The 12763-nt window shown below is 33.5% G+C and overlaps 1 protein-coding gene across 4 annotated transcripts in view; it reads left to right on the top strand.

Annotated features, from left to right (window-relative positions):
• The window catches only part of FANCM (FA complementation group M), a 101242-nt gene that overhangs the window by 65469 nt on the left and 23010 nt on the right, over positions 1-12763 (top strand). For all 4 annotated transcript variants that reach the window (XM_077126851.1, XM_077126852.1, XM_077126850.1 and 1 more), the window contains 3 exons: positions 2720-2877; positions 4988-5143; positions 7306-9214. In XM_077126851.1, coding sequence (XP_076982966.1) covers positions 2720-2877; positions 4988-5143; positions 7306-9214 — 2223 coding nt within the window. The remainder of the gene's footprint in view (positions 1-2719; positions 2878-4987; positions 5144-7305; positions 9215-12763) is intronic.

Raw genomic sequence — 12763 nt, 5'->3', positions numbered from 1 at the left:
GCTATCATACCATCATCTCAGATTTTCCCTTTTAGCTGCTCCAGAACATAGGAGGCTAGAAGGAACACATATATATATTTTTTTTATCAATCACAATTGACTTTTTGTTTGTTTTTTTTGTGTGTGTGTAAAAAATAACATATGCAAAAAAGCAATACATATGCACATATGTGTGTGTGTAAAAAATAACATATGCAAAGCACAGTGCAACTGTCAGTTGTAGAACAGATTTCAGAGTTTAGTGTGGGTTACAGTTCCACAATTTTAGGTTTTTACTTCTAGGTACTCTAAGATACTGGAGAATAAAAGAAATAGCAATATAGTGATTCAGCAATCATACTTGCTTGTTAAACCCTACCTTCTCTGTATAACTCCACCATCACATTTGATCTTTCTATCCCACTCTTTAGGGGTATTTGGGCTATGCCAATTCTAACTTTTTCATGTTGGAAAGGGCTGTCAATAATATGGGGTGGGAAGATAGAACTAGCTGATGCTCTGGAGAGGCTGGGCCCTTTAGGTTTTAGGACTCATCTCGTCCAGGGACCTATCTGGAAGTTATGGGTTTCTGGAAAGTTACCCTATAGTGCATGGAACCTTTGTAGAATCTTATATATTGCCCTAGGTGTTCTTTAGGATTGGCTGGAATGGTTTTAATTGGGGTTTGGCAAGTTATGATAGTAATAGTGTCTAACTGAGGCTTAAAGGGTGACCTCCAGAGTAGCCTCTCAACTCTATTTCAGCTCTCTCAGCCACTGATACCTTATTTGTTACACTTCTTTTCCCCATGTTGGTCAGGATGGCATTGTTGATCCCACAGTAACAGGGCTGGACTTATCCCTGGGAGTCATCTCCCATGCAGCCAGGGAGAATTTCACCCCTGGGTGTCATGTCCCATGTAGGGGGGAGGTCAATGATTTCACTTGCAGAGTTGGGCTTAGAGAGAGTGAGGTGATTTTGGCCATGTTTTAAAATAAAATTTTTTGACATTTGCTCCTATTTTATCATTCGCAGGACTTATTTCTCCTAAGATTGCTTTCTTGCCTTTTTCATTTTCAGATGCTATTCAACTAGTAGTGAAATTAGCTTTTTTGGATAGAACAGACTTTTCATCCATTTTCTTATTTTTTTCATCTGGAGAGCTTGTTCTGTTTTTCCCAGACTGACTGTGCTTTGTGTCTTTCCTGATGACACTGGATTTTTCTTTCCCATCCAGGATCTGTACGGCATTATCACTAGTGTGGCCACTGCTCTTTGACTCTCCCCTTCTAATAATTTGGTTTCAGGATTTGGTTGGTCTTTGCTTCTTTTCAATTTTTTGCAGCTTCTTTGGGCTAGAAGATTGTCCTCTGCTTTTTCTGCAATGATCTTCGCCAGAACCTCCCCTTTTGCTGACCTGACAACTTTTATTTTCCCCATTCCTGGGGCTGAGCGAATGATCTCTGGGCCATCTCTTGGGGTCATTTTTCAGATAACTGGGAATCCTTTCCACATGTTCCTCTGGACATCTGGATTGACTGGCTTTTGGGATAGCAGATCTACCTCTTCATGTGACACCATTTTCTGCTTTTAATAGATTTTTCTTCTCACTCTGCCCATGACTATTGGGTGGATCTCTCTTATTCACATTTTTCTGGGCAAGAAGAAGCTGGTTTTAATTTAAAGTGCTTTTTTTTTTTTTCTCAAGCACAATGTCCTTTAATTCTTTTTCCCTCTCACGTATCTGAACTCTCATTAAAGGTTCTTCAATTATTGGTAATAAGACTTTTCACATATAGAAGCAGAATGTGAGTAAGGGGGAAGTGGTAACTGTTCATCATAAATGACATTGAAGATGAAGGCTTATGAATATCCCAATCACCATGGTGACGTATTAAAAGCCTGTTCCTGGCCTTGAAAGAAGTGCTTTATTTCCACCAGCCAGAATGAGCTCAGTTGCTCAAGTATGTGTGATGACTTGTGTAGGTTCTCCATTGATTTATTTGGTCACCAACCAAATACAGAACAAAAAAAATGTTTACTAATAGAGGATTGTTTTAGTTTCCTTAACTGTTCAAGCAAATGCCAAAAATGATTTGGCTTAAACCATGAGAATTTATTCACTCACGATTTGAGGCTGGGAGAAAGTCTAAATCAAGGCAGTGCTTTCTTCCCAAGGACTGGCATTCTGGGGCTGGCGATCCCTGGTCCTTAGCTTGTCAGGTGGCAAGACACATGGTGACATCTGGTCTTTCCTTCTCTTCTCTTCTAGCTTCTCTTTCTGACTTTCCTCCACTATACAGTTTTATGAAAGTCTGTTATTATGTCATTTTAAAAAGCTCCAGAATTAGGCTAAAAATCTCTTTCATTTTGGCAATTTTTTTCCTCAAGTCTCAAATCTTTGATAGAATCTTTATACTAGTTTTCATTTGTATGTTATCTGACATTGTTTCCTGAAAGGTCTTAGGCAGCAAAGTAGAGGGAGTGCAGAAGCCATGACTTCGAAGGGGTTAGGTGCTAGAGAAAAGGGAATATTATTTTCAAAGAGGTAAGAGAAGTTTAGGAAATTTGTAGAAGCAGGAAATGTTAAACAGAGTGATTTTATGTGAAGAATAGTAGTTTGAAGGAAAAGAATAAAAGTTTTAGTAGAGATGAGTAGATATAAGAGTTTAACTTGATGTTATAAATTTTGCCTTGTAACTTTTTTTTAACATTTTTCAATTTCTTTTTCAATTTATAGGAATGAGGCGATATAATTCAAAGAAAGATTGGTCTTTATCGGAAGAAGAATTTAAATTATGGAATAAACTTTATAGATTAAGGGACAGTGATGAAATTAAAGAAATAACATTGCCTCAAATTCAGTTTCTCTCTTTACAGAATGAGGAAAACAGTCTAGTAAGTTGAATATGTTTTTTAGATGTTCTTTGTAATGATTATGCAATAGCTTTGCAAGTAAAGAGAGATATTCTTCATCAGAATGTCAGTTTATTTTTAAAAATTAAGAATTTAAGCAGATTTTTCTCCCCATTTAAAAAATTTTTTTTATTGTATAATATAACAAACACAAAGCAAAGAAAGAAAAAAGTAATAGTTGTAATAGTTTACAAAGCACTCTTCAACAAGTAGTTATAGGGCAGATCCCAGAGTCTGTCGTGGGTTACCATTTGATTCTCTCAGTTTTTCTTCTAGCAGTTCCAGAATATAGGAGGCTAGAAGGAATAAATATATGTATTTTTATTTTTATTAATAAAACCAATCAACATACAATATGAACATTCTTTTTTTATCACATAGTTATATATTCATCATCATGATCATTTCTTAGAACATTTACATCAATTCAGAAAAAGAAATAAAAAGAAAACAGAAAAAAAGTTCATCATACCATACCCCTTGACTCCCGTTCATTGATCACTAGCATTTCAATCTAAATGAAGAAGAATGCTGAATGAAGAAGAATGAAGAAGAAATGCTACTAAATTTATTTTGACATTTGTTCCCCCTATTATTTATTATTTTTAATCCATATGTTTTACTCATCTGTCCATACGGTAGATAAAAGAAGCATCAGATACAAGATTTTCACAATCACACAGTTGTGAAAGCTATATCATTATACATTCATCTTCAAGAAACATGGCAATTGGAACACAGCTCTGCATTTTCAGGCCGTTCCCTCCAGCCTCTCTGTTACACCTTAACTAAAAAGGTGATGTCTATTTAATGCATAAGAATAATCCTCCAGGATAGCCTCTTGATTCTGTTTGGAATCTCTCAGCCATTGATACTTTATTCTGTCTCATTTCTCTCTTCTCCCTTTCAGTCGAGGTTTTCTCAATCCCTTGATGCTGAGTCTCAGCTCATTCTAGGATTTCTGTCCCACGTTGCCAGGAAGGTCCACACCCCTGGGAGTCATGTCCCACGTAGCCAGGGGGAGGGTGAGTTTGCTTGTCATTTGGCTGAGAGAGAGGCCAATCTGAGCAACAAAAGAGGTTCTCTTGAGGGTGACTCTTAGGCCTAATTTTAAGTAGGCTTAGCCTATCCTTTGTGGGGCTAAGTTTCATATGAACAAACCCCAAGATTGGGGGCAAAGAAATCTAATGTCTATGTTTATAACACTATAAATTTTCTTGTATTGTGTATTTTGTATATATATATTACATGGTTATATGTTTACATAAGTTCTGCTTTTTCTTCGTTACCACCACCATATAAACATTTCTTATAGTGGCATCATCTACATTGTTGTCACTTTTCTTTGCATATATCTGTTTTCTAGGCTATTTCCCTGTTGTGTTTTGAGATTCTTTTCAATATTTTAATGCTTAATATAATACATTCTACCATATACTTATTTGTAAAACTGATTTTTATTTTCTTTTTGAAATTATAGATAAAACTTTAAATTAGGTGTTAATGTTTGTTTGTTATGAACAAATTGTTGATGAACGGAAATGAAAGTTAAGAGAGTTGACAGGTCTTCTAGCCTAGAGAGCTAGAAGAACCACCTCAGGAAAGATTTCTTTTAGAAGATTTATAAATCTTTAAATTTATAGTTATAAGGGTTTGTATTTTATTCCCTAACAAGGAGATTGAGGAATGGCAGCATGTATGGTGATTTGGAGTAAGTTTCACTGAGAGGTTATCAATACCTCCTTATCAGATTGTAGGATATAAATGTAGCAACATAGTAGATTTGAAACCAAACATATTTTATTAAGTATTTGCTCATAATATAGAGCTATATAAACAGGAGTATGCTCAAGTAGTAACTTATGTAAAAATTAATTTTAAAGTGTATTTAAAAGGTTATTTTGTACTTTGTGAAATTAATTTTCTTTTTTTCTCCTGAGGTTTTAGTTGAAAGTACCTAAATGAAAGTAAATTATTTAGATTGTATTAGTCTGTTTATCTTTATATACTTGTTTTTTTCCTAATCTGTTTGTGAAATCTCAGTGTGTATGTATATGTGCTTTTGTAATTATTTTAAAAATCTTTAATCAAGACACAGGAATCGACCATTGGAACTCATCAGCTCTCTCTTTCTGAATGGAGAGTGTGGCAGGATCATCCTTTTCCTACTCATCAAGTTGACCATTCAGATCGATGCCACCACTTCATAAGCATTATGCAAATGATAGAAGGAATGAGACATGAAGAGGTAGAATTTTATTGTAACTTTCTTTTGTTGAAATGATGGTGACAACAAGAGTACTTAATGTTTTTTATTCTTAATTTCAAGACATTATTAATAATAAAAGTATTTATAAAAAATTATGAGTAGAAATATTTTCTTTTTCTATTCAGTTCCTTGTAATCTCAATAAGGAACCAGGTTTCTGCCTTAAAAGCAGAAGTAGACTTAATAGAAGAATATCATCTGTAAATATTGATAGGCTAAAATAGTATTTTAATATACTTAATGATTAGTTTGTAAAGCTAGTTTAGAATTCTTGCTAGACTGGGATTTATTGAAATATTTTTTATCACATAGTTCATTTGGTGTTTTTTCTGTATCCTAGTGGTAATTTAGTAATTATTTGATACATTGAGCAGTTTCTCGATTCTTCTTCCTTGAGAGAGTCAGAATAGGGACCTATTATGAGTGTGAAATCCAAAGTACCTGGGCTAGAATTCAAGCTGTACCTGTTACTAGTTGCATGTCTATAAATTATTTAATATCTTTGTGTCTCATTTCATCTGTGAAATGGAATAATAATTGTAGTACCTAATCTGTATAGAGTTATGAAGATTAAGGACTTAATACCTCTAAAGCACTTACAACAGTGACTGGTACATAGTAAGTACTCGAAATTGTAGCTTCTTTTTTTATTATTAGCTAATTTTGATGAATACATGTAAATTAAGTAAATAGTTATGGATCCTAATAAAACTTGTGCCATCAAATTAAAATATTTATTGAAGACCTACTATGTGCCAGTATTGTTCCAGGCCCTGGAGCTGCATTGATGAACAAACCAGATACAGTGTTCAGTCCATGTGGAGCATATGTATTACACATTGCTCACTGAATACTTATCGTGTTCATTATTCAAGCTATCAAAGGGTTTTTGCAACTCCAGTGGTGGATTCAGAGGTCTTTGCATGTTAACTAATGTTTCTTGATTTAAAGTAATTTTAGAAACTCACGTTCTCCAGTTTTTGTAGTTGTTACTTCAATTGTGGACTTTACTTTTCCTAACCAATTAGGTATCCTAACTGAATATTTCAATGAAATCTGAAGGAGGTGTTGGGGCAAAATGACTCTTTGGATTTACTTTTAAAAATGGGAATTATTTCCTTTAAACTTAAGTAAGCTATGGCAGCTTCTCATTTTAGTTGTTTTCCCCTCATGCTCCACATTCCTAAAAAGATCATCCATCCAACCTTCTGCTTCCTTCTGAAACAGAAGTTTTGAAGGGCTAACCTTTTAGCAGCACATCATAATTTTATATGAATGCTAACAGTAAGGACAGTAGCATACGGAGTTCTGTGCACCAGGATTCAGTGTTTTAAGAGATTAGACTTTTTATCCTAGTTTGTGCATGTTTCTAAATCAATGCATTTGCAAAGTAAGAAGAATTAACTTTTCAAGTCCTTGAATGGTAGAAAAATCTTTACTAAAGTGCAATTCATAGGTTAGCGGAAAAGGGGGAGAAGGGGAGGAGTGAAAGGGTGATAAAAGAGGGCTGGTGTGGCTTTTAGTTTTAATTGCCAATTAGGACATAAGGCTTAGAAATTCACTATAAAGTTCTTGATGTATTGCTTGGGGACTTTGTTAAAAACAGAAGTATATGTCAGGCTGCAGTCCATTTGATATACAGGTACCATTATTTCACAGGATCTGAAAATTTTTCTTACCTTTCTGAAATCAAGGGAATAAGTTTAACATATATTTATGTCTTTTATTGATATGTATTAATTTCTTAAGTGCCTAATGGCCCTACTATTTTTAGAAAATTAGTAGAATAATTTTTCAATTAAAAGTTGAAAGTGAAAACACTTAGGATTGATATCCTTATTTTATGTAGTCATTACTTTTGTTCCTTTTATAAATAGTGATCACATATCATCTGCATATTAACTATTGGGGCTACAAAAAATAACTAATGATAGACATTAGGATAATTTCACAGTAGTGTCATTTATAGTTTTGTTTAGTTTATCAGAATAATTTTTTAAGTTATGAAAGGACAATGTTTGAAATCATTTGACCAATGTAATAGTACTTAGAAAATGTTTTAACATAGAGTAAAATCCATCTCTTAGAATTGACCTTACTTTTGTTTTTGTTTTCCCATAACTTTTTCATTTTTCTCTATAGAAAGAATGCAGCTATGAATTGGAAATGAAATCTTATTTACAAATGGAAGATGTTAGCTCAATATTTAGTGCTCTCAGGAATGAATGTAATCCTCTTGCCGATGGCACCCTTATTGCTAAGAAGAAATCTTCACCTACAAAGAATATAAACCAAAATATTTCATTCTTAATGACAGAATATGATGAAGAATGTGCTGAAATTTTGAAACAAACTCATATCAAACCCACTAAAATTGTTCCTCTAAAGAACAGAGCTTCTAAAAAATTGAAAAAAGATCAGCCTAAAAATGAAAATAATTATAGTATTATGAATTCTTCAGGTACTGAAGAAAATATTTTTCAGGTAGACAAATTAAGTCATATAATGGCATCAGATACAGATGAAGTTGCTGCCCCATGTACTATCCATGAAGAAGTTATTAATGAGCCATGTATGTTACTAACAGAGTATCAGTTTGTAAATACATCTACTACTTCATGTGCTGGAAATTCTTTAGATTCTGGTTATAACAGTTTTAGTGATGAGAAGTCTGTTTCATCAAACTTGTTTCTTCCATTTGAAGAAAAGCTTTTAGTTAAAACAGATCAATTTTATAATTGTCAGTCATTGACAGACAAAATACTAGCTAACGTAAAGAGATTTTTATCTCATTCGCCGCCGCCTCTTAGTGGGCTCTCAAATTTGGAATATGAAATCACAAAGGATTCTGCACTTGAAAATTTGCTTTTGCTACCCTACAGAAGGTATTTGCAAAATGATAAGTCTACCTATTTTATGTCAACTTCAGCTGTGAATTCTCAAGAAAATTTAGAGTTGAATTCATTAAACTTAACCTCTTCTGATGTTAATCATCCCTCTGAAATAAATTGCCTTTGTGGTGCTAATAATGATAAGATTTCTGACGCACCAAGCTATTGTGACCATGATGCTGATCTACATAAAGATACTCAAAATGAAAATTTAGTACCTGACAATCATGCTCAAATAAACATAGGCCATTCACAGTCTTTGGATAAAGAAAAGAATAGTGATGTTTATAATAATAGCTTCCCAATATTGTTCAATGTTCATAATGATAGTTTACCATTATTTGTAGATGATAATACAGAGTTTAATGGTGTGACCCTTTCTCCCTTGAGTAAATACAAGCCTTTGTGTATGTCAGACAAAACTGCTGTAAGTGAAATGGCACTGGTCTCTCAGTTTTTAATTTCTGATGAACTTTTGTTAGACAATACTTCTGAACCCCAAGATCAAATCATCTGTGATAGTAAGAGTTGGAAATTTCATGAAGATTTGAGAGTAGTACATGAGGAAAAAGTGACGAACAATGAATATGTGTTTGACTGCTCTAAGGATTTATTCTCTGTTACCTTTGATTTAGGATTTTGTAGTACAGATTCTGATGATGAAACTTTAGAACATGCTTCAGAGACAAATAGGCTTCTCAATGAACTTTCTGGAGGGTGTTTAGATATTAAGGAAATAAGTAATGAAAATTATGTTTCAAATCAAGTGGTAATACCAAGAGATCATGTTGAAAGTTTTATGAGGAGAAACATTAATGTCCCATCAAATAAAGATAAGCACAGTCCAAATTTTACACTTTTGTCACTGAGAGCAAGAAGAAATAAAGAATTTATATCTCCTGATTATTCTCAGCTTTCTTTGCCAGTAGGAGAAAAAGTTATGAGTACACCACTTTCTGAATCAAGCACACTGAACTCATTTTCTAAGATGAGAGAGGAAATGCCCAAGACACCAGTTTCTAATAAGGGGAAATTAAATCTGCAGAGTCTTAACAAAGAAATACCGAATTCAACTTTTGATGATTCAGGACTTTCTCTACAGAAGGCTAAAAGCAGTGCAAAAATCAGTCTTCATCAGTCCTGTCATTCTATGGAAGAAGGTAAGATTCCATCGTTATAGAATATATGCATGTTTTGAGAATAATTACTTTAGAAGAACTTATATAATTTCCCCAAATGTAACTTCTCGGTATATGGTGATAGGTAATGTGTGTGTGTGTGTGTGTGTGTGTGTGTATGTGTGTGTGTGTGTGTGCATATTGAATTAGATAATTGATGTATTTTTGATGATTACTGATACAAGATTTATTTTATCTTCATATATTTATTGTATGCATGCCATGGGAAAGGTGTTATGCTAGGCACTGTTAAATACACAAAGACATATGAGACTTGGCCTTTGGAACCATAAACAAATGCATGACATATTCATAGATGAATAAATGAAAAAATGACATAGATGAATAACTATCACATGAATGATAGTGGATGCGTTGGAAGTTCAGAAGATGAAGCGATTTCAAATGGAATTAGACAGAAAAAAACTTCATTTAGAACATAGATTTTCATTTTGACTCCTCATTAGTCTTGAATATGTTGAAAATAACAGAGATTAGATTGTATAAAAGACAAAAAACAAAGAGAAAGAAGGAAACTGTTAAGATTTGGGGTGGGATAGTTTGAAGTAGAAGATTTACGTGTCAAAATAGTTGAGAAGAATACTGTTGGGAGGATTGAGACCAGACCACAGAACATCTGGAGGAATTTCTGGATGTTTATGACCAATTTTGACACAGTTATAGAAAAGCTAGAAAATGTAGTGATAGATGTTTGATATTAAAATGATTTAACTATCCTTTAAATCTTGCTGTAAAACTCGGCTCTAAATTATTTATCAAGTACTATATTAGGCCATTTAGGTCTGGTTTCAGTCCTCCCAACAGTATGTCTTCTAAACTATTTTGACATGTAAATCAAACTCTGCATTTAATCTCTGTTTGGTTTCGATTTCCTAATTTTAGTATTGTTTCCCATCTGGAGAGGCTGAAAGTTTTCAGAATCAGCAAGTTCCAACTTTTTCATGTTTAGTAATCCTTTCTTTGATTTCTCTCTTTTCTCTTGCACTTTATTATCATAGCAAGAAGCAACCAAGCGTTACCTTAAACATTTTTCCAGGAATTCTCCTTAGCTAGGTCACTTTATTCATTTGGTACTCTTGTACTTTCCATATTACTATAGTGTTGCTAAACTTCTTTCCTCCAATATGATTTTCCTCAGTTTTCTTTAAACCCTCAACTGCAACCTCCTTAGCAGCCATTTGTCTTCTACAAACAGGTTCTTTGAGGCTGTTCAAGTTCTCATTACAATACTCCTCAAAAGTCCTTTTAGCTTTTATCTATAATCTACTTCCAAAGCTACTTTCACACTTAAGTTTTTGTTATGGCAACTCCCTATTTGTAAATACCAAAATCTGTATCTAACTATTGTTGCATATCAAATTATCACCAAGGTTTAGTGGCTTAGAACAAACATTTATCTCTTACGGTTTCTGTACGTCAACAGTTTGAAAGTAGCATACCTGAGTGCTTCTGGCTCAGGATATTACATGAGGCCATAAACAAGATGTTGGCTTGGCTGTAGTTATCTAAAGATCTTAATAGGACTGGAGGATTTGCTTCTAAGATAGCTCACTCACATTGCTCTTGGTAGGAGGCCTCAGTTTCTCGCTACGAAGGCCTTTTCCATGGGATTGTTTGGTGTATCCTTACAACATAGCATCTGATTTTCTCCAGAGTCAGTGATTCAGGAGATACAGGAAAGATGAAGCCCCAATCCCTTTTATGACCTAGTATTCGAAGTAATACCTTATCACTTCCATTATATTCTGTTTGTTAGAAGCAAGTAACTAATTCCAGATCACATGCAAGAAGAGAGTAATTATGATCCACTTCTTGAAGGGAAGAGTGTTAATGAATTCGTGAACATATCTTAAAACTACCACACAGTTCTTATAGGTTTGTTGAATAATATAATTGATGTACGTCCTCATCAAAATTTTATTAAAATGCAGAAATTGAATGGTTAGTACCTGAAAATTTGTATAATTTGATTTCATACCTGAGGGTTTTTTTAAATGCATTTTTATTTTATTTTATTTAAAAAATTTTGTTTTTAAACATAACATGCAAACACAAACATTCTTACATAAGATCATTCCATTCTTGGTATATAATTGCTAACTTACAATATCATCTCGTAGTTGTATATTTATCACCATGATCATTTCTTAGAACGTTTGCATCAATTCAGAAAACGAAATAAAAAAAGAGAAAAAAACTCATACATATTATACCTCTTACCCTTTCCACTCATTGACTGCTAGTATTTCCATCTTCCCAATATATTTTAGCCTTTGTTTCCCCTATTTTTTTTCTATATGCTTTACCACTCCCTTTCATTGATCACTAGCATTTCAATCTACTAAATTTATTTTAACATTTGCTCCCGCTATTATTTATTTATTTTTAATTCATGTGTTTTACTCATCTGTCCACATCATAGAAAAAAGGAGCATCAGACACAATGTTTTCACAGTCACACAGTCACATTGTGAAAACTGTATCATCATACCATCATCTTCAAGAAACATGGCTACTGGAACACAGCTCTACATTTTCAGACACTTCCCTCCAGCCTCTCCATTATACCTTAACTAAAAAGGTGATATCTATATAATGCATAAGAATGACCTCCAGGATAACCTCTTGTCTTGACTCTGTTTGAAATCTCTCAGCCATTGACACTTTATTATTATTTTTTAAAATTTTATTGTGGTAATATAACACAAAATTGACCATTTAACCACTTATATGTGTACAATTCATTGACATAGATTGCATAATACAATATTGTGCCATCATCACCATATCCATTGGCAGAACTTTTTCATCACTTCAAATAGGAACTCTTTATCCATCCCTGCCCCACCCATACCACCCCCTGATAACTTGTAATCTCCTTTCTCTTACTTTGAATTTGGTAGTCTATGTATTTCATATAAACGAAATCATACATATTTTTCCTTTTCTGCCTGACTTATTTCACTCAGTGTGATGTCTTCAAGGTTCATCCATTCCTTTATATGGCTGAATAATATCCATTGTAGGTGTGAACCACATTTTGTTTATCCATTCATCTATTGATAGATACTTTGGTTGCCTCCACCTTTCGGCTTTTGTGACTACATTGATGTACAAGTTTATGTTTGATTAATTTGCAAATGTTTGTCCTTATTTTCAATTTTTGTGGAAATATTCCTAGAAGTAGAATTGGTGGTTCATATGGTAATTCTATTTTAACCTTTTTGGGAACTGTCAAATTGTTTTCCACAGCAAATGCACCATTTAACATTCCACTAAGAATGTACAAGGATTGCAATGTCTCCATATCCTCAGTAAAACTTATTTACTATTTTTTAAAATAATAGCCATTTTAGTTGTGAAGGTGGGTATCTCATTGTGGTTTTGATTTTCATTTCACTAAAGGCTAATGTATCTTTTAGTGATCTGTAGTGATCTGAGTATCTTTTCCTGTACTTCTTATCCATATCTTCTCTGGAGAATTGTGAAATCCCTTGCTCGATTTTTGAT

Source organism: Tamandua tetradactyla, chromosome 14, assembly GCF_023851605.1.
Source record: "Tamandua tetradactyla isolate mTamTet1 chromosome 14, mTamTet1.pri, whole genome shotgun sequence".
Taxonomy (NCBI): Eukaryota; Metazoa; Chordata; class Mammalia; order Pilosa; family Myrmecophagidae; genus Tamandua; species Tamandua tetradactyla.
The sequence above is the reverse complement of the archived record's forward strand: the minus strand, read 5'-3'. Positions and strand labels throughout refer to the sequence as shown.